We start from the raw sequence: 18,166 nt of genomic DNA, 5'->3' as shown, positions 1-18,166 counted from the left end.
GGAAAAGCCTTTAGAGACATAGTTCAGAGTGTGTATTTAAAGCCGTCCTTCAACATCTAGGAGTGAAAAATATCTGTCACCAAGACAATGCTGCAGTGTTTGTGTGTGTATACAGTATATTGTGTGCATATATCTGCGTATAAATATGTAGTGAACCTGACAAGGCTCCACACAAACTTGTTGGGATTGTCTAAAATGATTAAATGTGCAGTGACTACAATATTAAAAAAAATTATTCAGTAAAAAAAAAAAAAAATCTATCAACATTTACTCATCCTGAAGTAAAAGTGCATCATGCCAGGTTTGACATATTGCATTTGTGATCTGTCTGTAATTATGTTTCAGTATACAGACATGTGAAAGAGAATTGAGAGCTTCTGCAGATAATGAATAATTGAGAAATTTCGGTTTGTTCCTTGTACAAAGTTATTGTTTGACTATAGAAAACTCAAAATATAATGAACAAATTTTATAAACTATTTTATGGCACTTTGGGGAGCTTGACAGCCACTGGTGACTATAGCTCCATTCCAAAACTTACTGATCTGCTTATGTTGATTATATGTAAATATCTTTTTTTTTTTTTTTTTTTTTTTTTGAATAAAGAATGCTCAGTACCTCAACAAGTCAACTTTGTTGAAATCAATTGTGGGTTAAGTCTTCACGCGAGGAGTGCTACTGTCAATGTAGAGAGTTACAAATTGATCTCTTATTAGATTCTGTTTCAATTAGTATGCTACCTTAGAAGGCAGCTCACTATGCTTTGGGAATTTAGCCTATATGCTTTCACTGAATAGAAAACAGCAGTGGCAAACCTTCTTTAAACATCTGTTCCAGAAAAGAAAAAGTCATACAGTTTGAAATGACATGATGGTGACAGAATTGCCATTTTGGGTGAACTATTTCTTTAATGTACTTGAAAATATTAACAATAATATCTTAAAATTTGAACCCAGGCTTATCGGAAAACGTACCTGTGGCAATATTTTTGCAAAATTATATTTGCATTTTGCACATTTGCCAGCACTTTCAAAGTTAATAGTCCAGTAGATGTTTTAAAAAGAGATGAATCTGGTAATGTTTTATTATGTTGGTTGCTGTATATATTGCAGCTCTACAGTGGCTCTTATAGGACTCTACTATGTTAAAAAATAACATACAGTACCATGTACACTAAACCAAACTGAGATAGAAGCACATTTGCTGGAACAACCATGCCATTTTAGCTTGCTTCTACAAGTCTTTGAGCTCTTTTATCATGACGCTTGTTTCACAGTACCCTTACCTGAGTGTATTGCTCTACCAGGTGTGCTACCAAGCAAGTTTGCTATGTAAGAAAAGCCATACATATGGAGCTAGTTATGTGATACAAATGTCATTTTCAAATCATGCACTATGGTAAAAGTGTTTAAGCACATAACATATAGTATTGAGCAAGTTACCATACTTAAATCTATGTTAACATTATATCTGCTTCTCTAAACACTTTTTGTGTGAAAAGTTTTTGGTGTTTTAATGTTCATTTCACATGGAAACTGCAATGAATTGTATGTGTAGGTACATTTTTGGAATTTTGCAAAAATGTCAGTATAGGCACTGCTTTTTCCCACATTGAGTTTTGGTTGTAAAATGCTGTTGAGGTGGGAAGCTAGATTGTGGAGCAGAGCTTGTGTTTGTGTTGCTGTGCCCTTGTAGAGAGAGTTTTATGAGGTATTGTGATAGTCTACACATCAGTAGCTCTACCAATGACACATGCACTACTGTCTTTAACAAGACCAACCATCCATACCCCCTAACAGTCCTTAATACGGGCCACTGAAGCAGGGAGGGTCCAATGCTGTGCCCTTGAGCCAGACATTTATTGAACCTGATGGATTTAAATGGCCCATCTCCCCTTGCTATTCTCTGAAAGCTACCATCTCTTGTTGATCTCCTTTCTTCTCATTTGAACTTCTCGTTGATTCTGTGTCCACTTCTGCTTCTGTTTAAATTCATGTTGCTCTGGTGGAAACACAGATGTAAGAACAGGATGAAGTGAGAAACATAAGGGCAATGTGTGTCACAGAGTGTGACTGACATTAATGGGCCGGGTATCCAGCGACACACTGGCTCCCTTCTCCCATGAGGCTTTATCGCATTTTTCAAGTTCTGAAAGGCCCTCAGAAGTCTTGACATAGGGTTTTTTTTTTGTGTGTTCACATTTGTATTTTTACAGAAATTGATTCCTTATATTTTTCATTTCAGATTTTTGACCCTGAGGGCTCTGTTGACGCATGTGAGCAAAAGGAGCTCAACCTATTTTATCTAAGATTTTTTTTTTCTCTTCACGCTATCGTGTGTGTGTGTCTGATATTTCAAATGGCTATCGTCTTTAGCCTTGGTGTGGACTTTTTGATAAATTAACTAAATATAAAAACAACAACAAAAAAACGTATCATATCCACCACAACAAACACATTCTCTAACACAAATCACACACTCTAATAACATTGACTCATTCTCATTATCCTCGGTTTAAAACATTTTGTCTGATGCAAGCAAAGACCTTACAAGTTGTTGTAGTCGAGGGCCATTCACACCAAGACTGATAATGACAACTATAACTATAAAGTTTTAATAATTGTTCTAAAAGTTAGAATCTAATGATGAAATAACTGCAGCTTGTGCTTAAAATAAAATATTATTATGGTTAGTGTGGGTGCTGATATATATTATAGGTTATCGATATGTATATACCTATTATTCTTGGTGTTAATGGGCCTCAAGAAAATGAAAACCTTTTCTGATTTTCCAGTACTGGCTCATCTGCTCCAACAGTGTTAAAGTCTTTAGGTATTCATAAAACCTGATATTTTAGCACAATTTAGTATGTAAATAAAGGTAAAACAAAAGAGTATTCATAATTCAGTATGCAAATTTTTTAGTGATAGCATCAGTGTTGGTTCAAGTCAGTTGTAATATGAGTCAAAGGTAGATTCTCAACAAAATAGTGTTGAAGTTTTAGGTGAACTGAGGTTTTAGACTTTGGATTTGAGCAATTTAAATGTTGCATCACAGACGCATTTGTTTCTTATGTCATGACACTGCTGCATTAGATCCAACAAATAACCTGACAGTGTCTTTGTGTTGTAAGATTATGTTCAAATTAAAGAGAAAAGGAAATTGAGGCATTTCTATGCATTTCTTTAATTCAAAAGCACTAGATTTAATAATTTAATAAGTCCCAAATACTCAGATTACACAACATCACTATGCTGTCGCTGTCTCTCACCTGCTTTCTCTCACTTCTCCTAGTTCAGATGCCTCCACGGCAGCTTTAAAAAAATGTTTAAAAAGTTAACAAAAAAAAACTTCAAGCCATTCAGCTCTAATATCGGCTGAAAGCAGTTTCTGGGGTTTGGGCTCCATGCTAAGAGTGTAGTTAGCATCAGGACCCTGCTGTGTTGATGAAGCCAAGTGTGCTGTAATCTGTCTCCCTAACAAGCAGAGACATGCAGCCAGATTCTCCCTCGAAACTGAGCTTCGCCATGGGCCTTGCTGCTCACACAGAGCCCTGATCGGCTTTGATTACCCCTGGGAGTTTCACGCTCATAGGAAATGTTTCCGATATTTATAAAAATAAGGAAGCAGTGGATATAACTTCACTGTACAGGGTATCTGGGGAACAGAAACTGTCCTCACTAGTATAGATGCAGTTCTGATTTGTTGTGGCTGCTGTTATGACAACAGGTGGGAGCTATTTGTCTTTCTGTGGTCTGTTTGTGCATGTGATCTACCTAATATTGGCTTCAAATGGTGCTCAGCGATACACCCAGGTGGCAAAAACTCATTTATCATAGCTAGCTAAGCAAAATACATAAAAAATGGATACACGCAGAGTGAAAGAAATGCTTTATTAATCTAAAATAAGTCAACAATGAGGGATGCCTTTACTCTTTCTACTTAACAACAAGAACATGGGCTACTGTACTTTTAGAATGGAGTATACATTGTATAATACTTACTGTTGTTTAATAACATGAAATACGTATGTATATTCTCTGAAAATAAGTCTTATTATCTTACACAGTTTTGCTTTGCAAGTAAAACTACCTTGTTTTAGGGATTTTACTGAAAAAAACAAATTAAATGCATATTAAGAAAATATTATTTCACAATGTAGAAGTTTGGGGTCAGTAAAATGTTTCTAAAAGAAGTCTCTTATTCTCATCAAGGCTTTTTTTAAGGTTAAAAACAAAAATCACTATTTTCAATTTTAATATAGGTATGAAAAACCAAAAGTGAAAGTGAAAGTGAAAGTGAAAGTGAAAGTGACGTGACATTCAGCCAAGTATGGTGACCCATACTCAGAATTAGTGCTCTGCATTTAACCCATCCGAAGTGCACACACACAGAGCAGTGAACACACACACGGAGCAGTGGACAGTCGTTTATGCTGCGGCGCCCGGGGAGCAGTTGGGGGTTCGTTCGATGCCTTGCTCAAGGGCACCTAAGTCGTGGTATTGAAGGTGGAGAGAGAACTGTACATGCACTCCCCCCACCCACAATTCCTGCCGGCCCGGGACTCGAACTCACAACCCTTCGATTGGGAGTCCGACTCTCTAACCATTAGGCCACGACTCACACGACTCACTAGTGAAATCACTATTTTCAATTTTAATATATTTTAAAATGTAATTTATTCCTTTGGTGCCAAGGCTGATTTTTCATGAATACTCCAGTATTCAGTGTCACATGATCCTTCAAAAATCATTCTATTTTGCTGATTTGCTGCTCAAAAACATTTCTTATTATTATTTCTCCATCAATGTAGTTTACGTCAGTTATTCCCTGCATATAGAAAATAAACATACTGTATAGAGTTGCACAATATTAAATACAAGCCAATAATTGCAATCTGATGAGCCAGTAATTATTTTCATGTTATACCCAATAACTGATAAATTGTATATATTGTAAATCTAATCTAAACAAATTTTATTTAAGAGTGGCAGGAGTTATCTAAATCTTAAAAGTATTTGAATACCCAATATAGTCCCCTACTGTTAAATCAAAGAATTCATCCTTCATGGCTGATAACCAATATTTTGCGAATGTTTATTGCATCCCTAATACAGAGCATAGAATTCATTATTCATAGTCCAGAAATAGTATGGTAGTATTGTGTTCTAAACATAGCCATTGACTTTCTGATACCTGAAAATTATGTTTCACCTCCACACATATTAGCAAGGTATGTCAAGACAAAATTCGATCTTTGAGTTGCTATCGCTTAGAGGCACGCAAACATACAGAACTTTATCAGTAGAGTTGTTGCCCTCACAGTTGTTGGCTGCCATGTCTGGGTTAATTAGAGAAGAAAAAGCCATTGGAGTGGATCCCCAAATGATCCAAGGTGAGCTCTGGTTTGCCGGCATACTGCACATTCCCCATTGATCAGACTGAGCCGTGTGATTGAATTAGAGGAGCCGCTAGCAACCACGGCTTGCCAGGACCAGTACCGCAACAGAATTATTCACATTCCCTCCAGGGCAAAGCACAGCAGAGTAGGGGGAGAGGAACAAGAAATATACAAGAGAGCAGAGTGCTGGCGTTCTGGAGGGAATGAAAGAGAAAACCATCGTTTTTTCTGGCTGACATGCAAATTTGTATGACATTAGCGTCACTCTTAATGGGTTTCTGTATACAGAAGTAGAAATATATCACGGAGGATGTTATAATGTCCAACCATACTGATTTAAAGGTCGCTTGAACACTCTACTTCCATCCAAAGTACGTCGCAGCTGTGCTGAATGTATTTCCAGACTGTTTTGATTGGTTAAGCTTTGTTTGTAAGACAGTGATCTGTGTGAGCTTGTTTGATAGCCATATGGTGGAGAAACATAATTTGATTTGAGGCCTTTAATGTCTCCATCACTTTTTCGCTGTCTTTCTTTTGGAGGTTTTTCTGTGGTTTTTCTTTTTTGTGTGTGTGTGGTGGAGACTAATCTCTTTTAGGAAAAGTGCAAACTCTTCTGTGTTTGAGCCGGATGGATCGATCTACATACATATTTCATTTTTTATTCCTTTTTTTTCTTTTGAGGATGGCCTGTCTTTTCTCTCATCACCCATCTTCAAATGTGCCAAAGTTTTGAAGAGCTCACTTTACCATGAATAGTTCATACACTAGCTTTCCCTGGCCGATTCTGAAGATTTTGTTTTCGCTTGTCTTTTTCTTTTCACAGGCGAAGAGCGACTAGAAGCAGGATGAATTTCTGTTTTTCTTCAGTCCCTTTGTGGACATTTCATCACCTTGGAATTATAAGGCTCTATCTGCATTCTGAGGAGTTTCGAGATATTCATCAAAAAAGTTGCATCACACAAAATAGTGATATGGGATATGGGGAACAAGTCTCTTTCATACATCAGTCCCAAAATGTAGACAATACAAAAAAATCACAATGTAATTAAGTTGTCACAGAATAAGAAAATGTGAATAACTATATTTTGACAAACAGAACCTTATAATTGCAAGGTGGCAATTTGTAGTGAGTGAGGGTCTTTATGAGAGAGTTTTGGTGCCTCTTTCAGAGTTTCTATTTATCCCTCCAGTAGAGAGAAACCGGAGAGACTGTAAAGAAGGAAGAAGCCGGTTTGTCGATACATCTGTCTGGAGCAGATCTTCAGCATGTTGCCCCTTCTTATCTCATCAGAAGCCCTAGTAGAAAACTCAAATCTCATAAAAAGCCCTAGTAGAAAAATAAATAAACATAAAAAACCTTTTAAAAAAAAAAAAAATCGAAAAAACCTTTTAACTATCGACATGAAGTCTGCTTTACCAGACCAACTACAGACCAGTTATACAGGAAGAGGTTGTATTATTCTATGTATTGTTCTAACTACAATTCTGTTTGTCTGCTGGTCTATCTATCATTCTTTCTGTCATTCTATAAATCGTTGCATCTATCTATCTATCTATCTATCTATCTGTCTGTCTGTCTGTCTGTCTGTCTGTCTGTCTGTCTGTCTGTCTTGATTGATTGTTGTCTATCAATCAATTGATCATTCTATCACTTTATCACTATATCACTATTTATCATTCTGTCTGTCTGCCTGTCTGTCTGTCTGTAGTTGTTTATATTTATACATAAACATTTTAAAGTTCTTAAACGTTTAATAAAAGTTTTTATTTTTCTATTGCTCTCTATTTTTCAATCATTCTGTCTTTTCTGTTTTTCTTTTGTTCCATCATTCTATTATTCTATCTATTGTTCTATCACTCTTTCATTCTATCTGTGTCTCTATCATTCTATATACCATCCTATAAATTCTATAAAATCTTTCATTCTGTCTATTCTTCTATCTTGGATAAATATTTCCATTTCTTATTTTTTCTATAGTTGTATCATTCTGCTGTTCCTTCATCACTCTATCATTCTTCCTGTTGTTCTGTTATTCTATCTATCATTTTTTGTTCTGTCTATCTGTTGTTCTAATGTTCTTTTTATAATTGTCATTTTTCATTTTGTCATTCTATTTATCCTCATATCCTTCTTTGTGTTGTTCTAACACTCTTTTCCTCATTCTGTTTGTCTGTTGTAACTTTTTATCTGTCTATTTATGATGGTAACGTTCTATCTAGTGCTCTATCGTTCGTTCTGTTAATTTATCTGTCTTTATCTATTTGTCTTTTCTTCCATTTTGGCTACTATTAATCCTTTCTTTCTTTCTTTCTTTCTTTCTTTCTTTCTTTCTTTCTTTCTTTCTTTCTTTCTTTCTTTCTTTCTTTCTTCACTAGCCACCTCTCTCTTTCCTCTCAGTGCAGATATGAGTGTGTCGGGTTGAAGAGGATCAATTGAAGGCTTGTCAGGGTTGAGTGCAGAGCTGCTCAGTGTGGACTGGGAGTGCTGTAACCGTGGCCTCAGTTCTTCTAATCAATGCAATAATCACTTCTACCTCTCTCACAGGCCCTGAAGCACTGCTCACTGTTTGCTGAGCATTTCTTTCATCTGCTGTCAATCCGCATAGGGCTCGGAGGGGAAGCGGAGCAGGGAAAAAGATAGCGGTTTGTTTTTGTGAGCAAAAAAAAGGGTGGTGTTTGTCTTAGAATGAATGTTTGGGAACAATTGAAAGTGTGTCTGCTCTCTAGGTGGTTGATGGAGAACCATTAAGTGGTTTTTATTGCGGAGTCACTGTTATCATTGCTCTTGTACAGATGACCCACCCTCCTTAATTACCTCATTAATGTTTCATCCCCATTAATGATGTTTGAAGATGGTCTCTACAGTAAACTAATGCTAAAGATGAATGAAGGAGGAGAAGAGTGAGGGGTGTAACTTAAAGATCATATAACTTTCAGCTTCCATATTGTGCTTTTCCAGTTCATTGCTATACCTTATTCACCTCCATTGCACTGTTCAGTTTGTTTGGAGCACCAATTATCAGCGTTTGGTGGAGAAAGTGCTCCAGGACTATGAAGATGTAGTGCCTAATCTTTTTCATTTAGCAGGGCAGTGTCCATAAAAGGACATTTTAGCACTGTAAAGTGTCTGAGATCCAGATAAATGAAGATATTTCACACTGCTGTTAGCAAACATCGCATCTCCTCCCAACAGATGTTCCTACATCCTCATTCACGATCTTCCTGTGACACTAAAACAATGCACAGACAGTGTTAAGGAAGAACATAATGCACAATAATCAATTGTGTCATGTTAACTTATTTAACTTATAACTTATTGTATGACTTATTTCTTTTGTTGGGGCAACTGCCATGAGTGCGAAAAGTCCAATGATCATTTCTCTCTGTCTGTGACAGCTGATGTATAGTCTGTACTCATCTTTATACCACCTTTTCTCTCTTTACACTTGAATGAAGTTAATGAACTCATTCAGCAGAAATACCGCTGAGAGAGCAGCGTCTATCCTTGGTGGCTTCTTGGAAGTTTTCACAGCTAAACTTTTCAAAAATGGAGGATTGACATTTACAAGTATTGTGCTACGGTGGTCCCACCTGTCCCAGGATGCACCATTCCTCCTGTCTCTTAAGGTCAAATTGACATTTGAATGTGAATTTTCTGCATATAATGCATAAATGGATCTATTCATAGCTTCTATGAGCCGCTATATACCTTAAGTTAGACAATTGTGTCTACCCATTTCCTCACCCCTTCACGATTTTATAGAAGTTTTATATTAATAATTGCTTACTCTAAATTCACTTAAGTGTAGCTGAAAGCTGCACCACATTGCACTCAATTGCACAAGACTTCAGAGTCTTGTAAATGTGTGAGATATACAGATGTATGACTTTATCAAGTAGGAGGACAGGACATTGTATAATACATTAGTCTGATGTATTGGTGACGCCTTAAAAGGTTTCGAATGAGGTTCATTTGTCAGAGCTTTATAGCTAAGTGGGATGTTTACAACTGCTGAGAGATTTTTCATATATATATATATATATATATATATATATGTGTGTGTGTGTATGTATGTATGTATGTATGTATATGTATATATTTCTGAATACTTCAATAAAATTTTTGATTTCTCTGTCTCTCTCCCTCTTTTTCAGCGTAAAGATGGTGCTTTTATGGACGGCTGGTGACATCTTTAAGACCACGTATTTTGTGATCAATGAAAGCCCCACCCAGTTCGTGGTCTGTGGTGCGGTACAGATCTTAATTGACGTTGCTATTCTACTACAGGTGGGCTACTACGGACAGGACACCAGAATCAAACTGGGCTGAGATCACTACAGTAATGATGGTGATCAACACTCCTAAATAAGGATATTCTGCATGCTTCTTACCTGCAAAACTACATGCTTTTACTTTCACAATTTTTATTTTATTTATTTTTTTAATACACAGTGGGGTTCAAAAGTCTGAGGCTGCTAGTGAAAAAAAAGTCCCATTTTGCTTTTCTCTAGTTGAATATGTCTTAGATTTAATGATTATATTTAATCATATATTTATTTATTATTTTATCGAATGTTTTTCTTTTTAAGAATTGCATTATTAGCAATTTGTGTGAAACTTTAAATTGAAAATGTTAATTTATTTGGAGAAGCAAATTATTATTATTTTTTTTAAATCTGAGCTTTAGTATAAAGCTTAATTAGTGGCCTAGAAGTAGAAGTTCTAATATTTTGTATTTGATAAGTTGTAATGCTTTTTGGTTTTAATTCTATTTAAAATCCTAAAACTTATATTAGATTTATTTTAAATTTGATTTTGGATCCCAGACTTTCAATTTGGTTTCAGTCTGTTGAACCCTGCTGCATATTCATTTTTTATTCAACAAATGCACCTGAGTTCAGGGAAAAATTTCTCTGTCCTTAAGTTATTCACATCTTACCAAACAGCAAGTTTTTCATTCAAAGAAGAGTGAACAGGCCTTATATGCACAGGCTGTTGGCCTTTTTTTTTTTTTTTTTTTTTTTTTTGACTATATCCTGACAAATGAATTGCCCTTCACTTTTTTATTTTTACATTGTTTGTATTTTTGCTAGCTTTTGTGAGAGCCAATATGCTCTTAGTGCAATTGAAGTGCTGGGAAATGCATGTGCCAAATGTGTCTTCCACAAATGGATTCAAACTGTTAGCTTATTTGTCAACAATTTTATGGTCCTTTTTCATTTTAGAGCACTTAAATCATTGTTACTTGCTTAGATGCACACAAAAATCCACATTTTAAGCAGCAGAGTAATGTTAGGCTTTTAAATGTTAGGCTGATGAATGATTTTATTACCTAACCTTAATTACCAAACCGTATCAGTGGAAATGCATGAGGGTATGTCATAAATATATAATGCTCAACTGATTTATCACGTATGATTGCATTGCAAACGAGAAAAACAGACAGATTTGTTTCGTTTTGTTATCTCAGATCAATAGTCCCTTTTAAGCACAATAATTTCACTTTAATGTTGGAGCCAGTGTTTTTTTTTAAATATGTATTTTTATCCAAAGTTTTTGATTGGGAAATATGTAATGAAAATGTGTAATATTCCAATGAAAAAGCAGTTGTAGTTAATAGTAACCACACAAAGCCAGAGATGGACAACTTTGAGCCATATTGGGTTCATCGTCTGCCATGTCCTTTAAAGATGACAGTGATTACCTCAACCAGTCATATATCATACATGTTTATCCATGCATGTCACACCAAGATGAAGGACAGTCTACCCACAAAATACATTTGGACTGTTTTTATGCCTAAGTTGAATGGAATGATGAGAGAAAACAATGCTGTCACCTCAACTCAGATGCTTCTGTGGTTGATCAGCTATGAGGAGACCTCATCATAAAATAGTTACACTCTATAAAGTTACCATTCACGCCGGCACAGAGTTATGTGCTATTTATCACGGCAAAGAAAAGGTCATTACAACTTTAAATCCCACTATAGCGCCAGGCTGCTCAGGGAGGACTACAGATGTGGCCTTAAAAAAGCACTTTCAGATTCCTTCTCAGTTTTGGCTCTCTTTCTTCCTCACTGCCCATATTTCACAGTAGGGATTTTGACGTGCCAATGGAGTGTTTAAGCCCGTTGGCTCCTTTAGCATTAGTTTATCATCAAAGTTTAGCCGTTGGTTATGACAGATGGTCACAAGGCCTCAGCCTCTCAGCTGTTTACTCCCTGCATGGGCAGCTTTTTTGGCTTTAGTTCTCATTGTGATAAGTCTTTGTGTGTGGTAAATATTTGTTCTGTTGTGCTGTTAACCACCTCATTAACATATCTGACCCCAGCAAAGGTCAAAACCACCAACACATTTAGTCACAGGATGATTATGTGTGAGCCCACTCTCTTCTAAAAAACAATACATTGCATTAATGTAGCACTATGCAGTACATATGTTTGAATGTCATATGGAAATATATACTTTTGTTCATTTTAAGTTAATATTGCCTGATATTGACAACATATACCGTTCAACAGTTTGGGGTCCTTTTTTAATAATAAGAACTGTTAATAAGAAGAAATGTTTTTTGAGCAGCAAATCAGCATATTAGAATGATTTCTGGAGGATCATGTGACACTGAAGACTGGAGTAATGGCGGCTGAAAATTCAGCTTTGTATCACAGGAATAAATTACATTTAAAAATGTATTAAAGAGAAAACCGTTATATTAGATTAGATTAATAATATTTCACAAATATTACTTATCCTACCATCCTCAAACTTTTGAATAGTTGTGTCCATGATTTTTGTCCCATTAAACTGTCCCATCTCACACCAATACACTCCCTAAGAGGAAAGATTTATTGATCAGAGGTTGCACTTTCAGAACTCCGGAGACTTATTGGGTGTATATCAGTTATGTTTATCAGTAATGTATCAGTTTTTCATTTACATTTTCTTAGTGACAGTAAAATAGACGCAAATTAGACACTTGTTGATGATAACATTCAACTATAAAATGAATATGGATATTTAGTTTTGGGAGATTTTGTGTTTGAGTGCATATTGCTGTTTCTCAATTTCTCAGTACATTTACAGTACAGTACAGTTGTCTTATGAAACTCTAGAAGAGACGCACGTGAGATTTCCTGGATCTTTTTCTCCAAAGAAACACGAGAAGCTGATTTCAGCAAATGTCTCAATTTTCTCTACATGTCATCTCAATGCTGTCTAGGGGGAAAATACAGTTATAAGAGATCTCCTTTGCTTGTTCTTTCTTTTGGGCCAACCATTTTGGACCTCATAAAAGTTACTTTAACCAGAAAAAATATGTGGTTACATCCAAAGACTTCCTTTTTTTTCTTTAATAATCATGGATATGTTTCTATTGTGTCTGTTTATGTTTCCAATTTTCACAGTTTTGTTAGTTGCACATGACTGGTGCAGTAAATAGCTTTGCCAAGCTTTGTAATTCTCTCTTCATCAGTGAGGAAATCACACTGATGGGCAAGATAACGGTCTATTATGTGTTTAATGTTGTGGGATAATGATTGTTTAATGTTGCCTCAATGGTCTGAACATTTTTGTCATTCAGGTCAAAAATGTGCCTTAAAAAATGACATGTCAAACAATCTTTAACCTGTCATTATTAATGCAGCATTATGGACATTATTTTTTTCAGGATATTAGTGATTATATCATGATGTATGTACACACACACACACACACATACACATTAAATGACTGAAATGTTATTGTATGAAAAAAATCTATGTTTCATATAAAAACATAAAATAACCAAACAATACTCTGTACTTTTGTCCTTACTTTATTTAGTTTGTCTTTTTCTTCCTTATATCCTGTTGTAAATACCAGATGAACCCACGTTGTCAGCATGTTATGTAACAATATCTGTATTGCTTGTTGAATTTTATTTTTTTTTAATTTGCTGAATTATTTGTATTTGCAAAGCTTTAGCGACGTACTTGATTTAATAACATCTTATGCATGATTGCACATTTGAAATTACATGTAAATTGCTTGTGTGACCAGTGTAGTGGGGTGTAAAATTGAAAAGCCAAATTCCATCCTTTCCTGATTCTATACTGAGCGTGTGTGACAGAAGACAGTGAATGACCCTTACTGATAATAAAAACCGCTTCACTGATCAGAAAGTGTTCAGCTTTCCTGCACTGCACTTTGACCCACAGTCCTGAACTTGACAGTACTGTACTTTACAAGGCTGCATGATCATTTGGTGTCAGCAGTGAAAGAGGCTCGGTATGAAATATTCAAAGTTGTGGGTAAGACTGGATTATAGATGAGAGACAACGCCTTCAGGATACCTGTATCCCTCCATTAAATGAAATCCCATACATAAATGATATGGTTAAGGATGTCACACTGATGACTGAGGGAATCCTGGGTGTTCTTGGTCAGTCCTAAGAATGGGGCGTTTGGGTGGGAGGTAGAGGAGCAGGGACAGGGAAATGACGTGTTGAGTTACCACATTTGCTCGTTTTTATCTCCTGTAGACAGTCCATTACAATGATGAAAGTTTACGTTTCAAGTTTTTATTACTGTATTTTTGATCAAATAAAATCTTTATTTCAAAAACATAAAAAAAGAAATCATGTTTCAAGGCTTCAGCAGCACAAAGAAAAGCAAGGACCGACAGTCAGTCAGGTCAGATTTAACCCCTTTGGGGTTGGTGAGATTTATTTAATTAAAAATACAGTCAAAATGTCAAAATTGTTAATATTATTGTTAATATGTATATATTTTAAAATGTAACATAGTGATGCAAAGTTGAATTTTCAGCAGCCATTACTCCATGTTCCTTCAGAAATCATTCTAGTATGCTGACTTATTATTATTATTATCAATGTTGAAAACAGTTGTGCTTTTTGGGGAACCATGATACACTTTTTAAAATCATTATCAATGTTTTTACTGTCAGTTTCTTATCAATTTAATGTGTCTTTGATGATTAATTAAAACAAATTTTACCCCAAACCTTTTAATGGTATTATATACTTTTTTATTATTGTGTATTATTCTTTATTTGTATTATTAATACTTAAATTGTAAAATTAATTTAGACCATTTTAATGTATATAATTAAAATAATTATTTTACTCATATAATGCAATACATACATCATGGTAATGAGAATCTGAGGGCAACTGAGGTTAAACTGTCATTAAAATAATTTTTGTTTTTTAATATTGGGGAGAAATGTGACCTGGGTATGTTTTCATCAAGAGATTTACCACTTTCACCTGCATGTTACGTCAAGATTTATATGGGGAGAAATGTGTGGTTGATTTCTCTGATATCTAATAACAAATGATTCTTGCTCAACCTTCTTGATGCACCATATTATGTCATGTGGAACATCTCTGCTGTGCTTTAAAGCTGTTCTTGAGATGTCCTGATAATTGCTTCTGCAGCGGTGGCTTGACCTGACGTAATATGACCTGACCTGAGTTATGGTACATTTCTCCTTTGCCTTAATATCGGTTTTCCTATTTGTATACAGTTACGTGAGAGAAAAGGCAATTGTGTCATCTGTGACATGATTGATGTTTATATTAACTTCCTTTTATAGAGACAAAAGCATGTGGAATGTTGCCAGTGGAGCAGTCCTTCAGCATGATGTGTGTTACCTAACTATAGTGCAGGTGTCATATTTCTCAGGACATAAGCTATTTTGATAAAGTCAACATGCCAGAAAGTATGTACTGTACAATAATGCAATGCTTTTTAAGGTTCTTAAAGCATGCAGTATATGTCTAGATTCAGCTGCTGGTGATGATGTATTGTAGATGCTTTATGAAGTATGTGGGCAGTTGGATATTTTGTTCCTAACTGCACAACATCAGCTGATGGGGTCAAGGGGTCATGCTGTACTTTAGCTCTTCACTTGAGATACCATAACAGATATCATTACACATATGCAAGTGACACACACACACCGCTTAATATTTTTGTGGAAACAGTTATAAAAAAAATGCTTTTATCAACAAGAATGCATTAAATTAGTGATGTGACATACAGCCAAGTATGGTGACCCATACTCAGAATTCGTGCTCTGCATTTAACCCATCCAAAAGTTCACACACACATACACCGTGAATACACACCCGGAGCAGTGGGCAGCCATTTATGCTGCGGCACCAAGGGAGCAGTTGGGCGTTCGGTGCCTTGCTCAAGGGCACCTAAGTCATGTTATTGCCTACCCGAGACTCTCACCCACAACCTTAGGGTTAGGAGTCAAACTCTCTAACCATTAGGCCACAACTTCCCAACTTTTCAATAAAAGTGCATCAAATTTATCAAAAGTGACAGTAATAATTTTTATTTCAAATGAATTCTGTTCTTTTGAACTTTCTATTCATCAAAGAATAAAGATTTCCACAAAAATATTAATCAGCAAGAAGTTTTTGACATTGAATAATAACTGAGCACCAGTAATCATTTTTAATAACTGAGCACCAAATCAGCAAATTAGAATGCACCAGAAGAGGCTGAAATATCTTCCTTGTCGCCAGGCTACACCTGGCTTACTACTGCATATTGCAGCGCAAGGAAATGTATTTATGTACATATGCTATATTTAAGTACAAAAAAAGGCAGAAATTCACTGTTAAAAAACAAAAAAAGAGGCATTCCACTGTTAAGTAATATTATATGTAAAAATATATATATATATATATATATATATATATATATATATATATATATATATATATATATATATATATATATATAGTGGCAGTATTTCAGGTATTATGGGATGGCATTTTTATGTCTGCATTTTTTTGCATATTTTCATAGCCGTGTATTTCAAATGTTTGGAATCATTCAGATAATGTTAAGATAATCCCTTTGATGTCGCTTTTGATAAATTTAATGCATCCTTTCTGAATGTGTAGCCTATGTACATAGAATTTTATTGATATTGAAATTTTAAATTTAAATGATACTTTTCCGTATAATATTAATAATTTTAACTGTAGAAAATGTAAATGTATTGTCCTGTTAAATTAAATATATATATTTATACTATATGGTATGATAACTTATAAACAATTTAAGTTTTTTTCTAAAGCATTTTTTCTTTCTTCGTCTGTTAACATTTTTTAAAGTGCTTTAGACTTGCCATTTATTACTTTTGCTTCCCTTTGGATTTTTCTTTCTTTCATTCTTTCTTTTCTGTGTAAGGTCAGGCTGTCAGCTCACACAGCCTCGCAGACAAACTGCAGCACCAAAGATAGTCAACAAAATGACTCACTCACTGCCACCGATACTGTGTGCTGCTACTGCTGTTCCAAATGGTTAGCAGAGTGGCTGCACTCACTGACTTCCCTGAATGACTTCCTCTGAATGCCCCCAGGCTCCTTTACTCGAGCAATTAGCCCTAAATCTGATTGAGGGCAGTCTCCATCTCAGCCTGAATCACTGTGCTACACCATATTTAAATCAATATCAGTTTCTCTCCCACCAATTACAACTTTTTTCTCATTACTGGTGATTCAAATGAAACAATCACTAATCGGGCAGTTTGGCAGTGGAGCTATTTTCTGCTCACAGGTTATTATGAGCCATGTTAAATTACTACTGTGAGTTTATGGTGCACACAACCTTTCCCTTACTTTCCTCCATTTATTAACGGGGAAATATCGATTTAAGTTTTTAGCATAATGATGAAGCATATATTCCTATGACTCATATAGATCATAACTGTCATTGCCTTCTCATCCATGCTATAGGCACACCAGAGAAAATGTCCAACTGGGGAATTGCAAAAAGTCATTCAAAGGCTTTGGAAATGGAGCGTAACTATGGTACGAAGGCATCTGTGAGAGATTATGACAGAGGAATATCACTTTTGTTTATGGCCGCACCCCTCCCCTTGCTTTTAAAGGGACAGTTCACTCAAAATGGAAGGTTCTGTCATTACTTATTTATCCTCATGTTATTCCCAACAAGTATCAGCCATAATTTATATATATATATTCTACCAATTTCTATTTTTATAGATGTTGGTAATACTTTTTAGCTAACATCTTTGTAAGAGTTAGCACAACCTCTCTTAACCTTCCTTGAAAAGTGATCAAAGAGCAGAGGAGACATTAGGAGTCACACTAATATGGTGTGTTCCAACTCAGAAATGGCCCTTGTGTCTCCGTTTCCTTCCTCACATCACAGAAAATGAGATTTCAGGAACAGAACCAAGCACTCTATTTCCAAACTGCTCCCTGGTAGGCTTATACAAAAACATGGATGAGTGCAGGTGGGATTTTATTAAAACAATGATATTTCAGTTCAGTCAGAGAAGTTTCCCATGATTATCTATCTATCTATCTTGCGGTACATCCGTCCATTGTTTAATTTACAAATTACATTTATGTAAAAATAATATGAAAAATATGTATTTATTTGAATTTCAGTTAATTTTAGTTCTACTTCCTTACATTTCTTAGAATTGGACCCTGTTTTATTATGAACATTTATGAGCAGCTGCACATTTATTGCGTTGTGTGTATCCTCTCCATAAGAATCCATAAGATTAATCCAATCCAGTCCTTGAAACCTCTTGTATTTGCCTGCATTGACGTTGTGCTCATGCTATAGACACAGCCTCTGGGAAATGCAAATATATGTAGCGCTGAAGCTAATCATTATTTCTATCCACACTTGCTGAACTGTATCTCCTATCAGTCACAGCTCCCATCTCTCTCACCTTTACCTGTTCCATATGCCTCCTCATTT

At 35.4% G+C, this 18,166-nt stretch overlaps 1 protein-coding gene across 4 annotated transcripts in view; it reads left to right on the top strand.

Moving 5' to 3' along the window:
- The window catches only part of LOC109109917 (solute carrier family 66 member 2-like), a 55,739-nt gene extending 41,545 nt beyond the window's left edge, over positions 1 to 14,194 (top strand). For all 4 annotated transcript variants that reach the window (XM_042775464.1, XM_042775462.1, XM_042775463.1 and 1 more), the window contains exon 5: positions 9,557 to 14,194. In XM_042775464.1, coding sequence (XP_042631398.1) covers positions 9,557 to 9,731 — 175 coding nt within the window. In that variant the 3' untranslated portion in view covers positions 9,732 to 14,194. The remainder of the gene's footprint in view (positions 1 to 9,556) is intronic.
- The last annotated feature ends 3,972 nt before the right edge of the window (positions 14,195 to 18,166 follow it).

Source organism: Cyprinus carpio, chromosome A18, assembly GCF_018340385.1.
Source record: "Cyprinus carpio isolate SPL01 chromosome A18, ASM1834038v1, whole genome shotgun sequence".
Taxonomy (NCBI): Eukaryota; Metazoa; Chordata; class Actinopteri; order Cypriniformes; family Cyprinidae; genus Cyprinus; species Cyprinus carpio.
The sequence above is the reverse complement of the archived record's forward strand: the minus strand, read 5'-3'. Positions and strand labels throughout refer to the sequence as shown.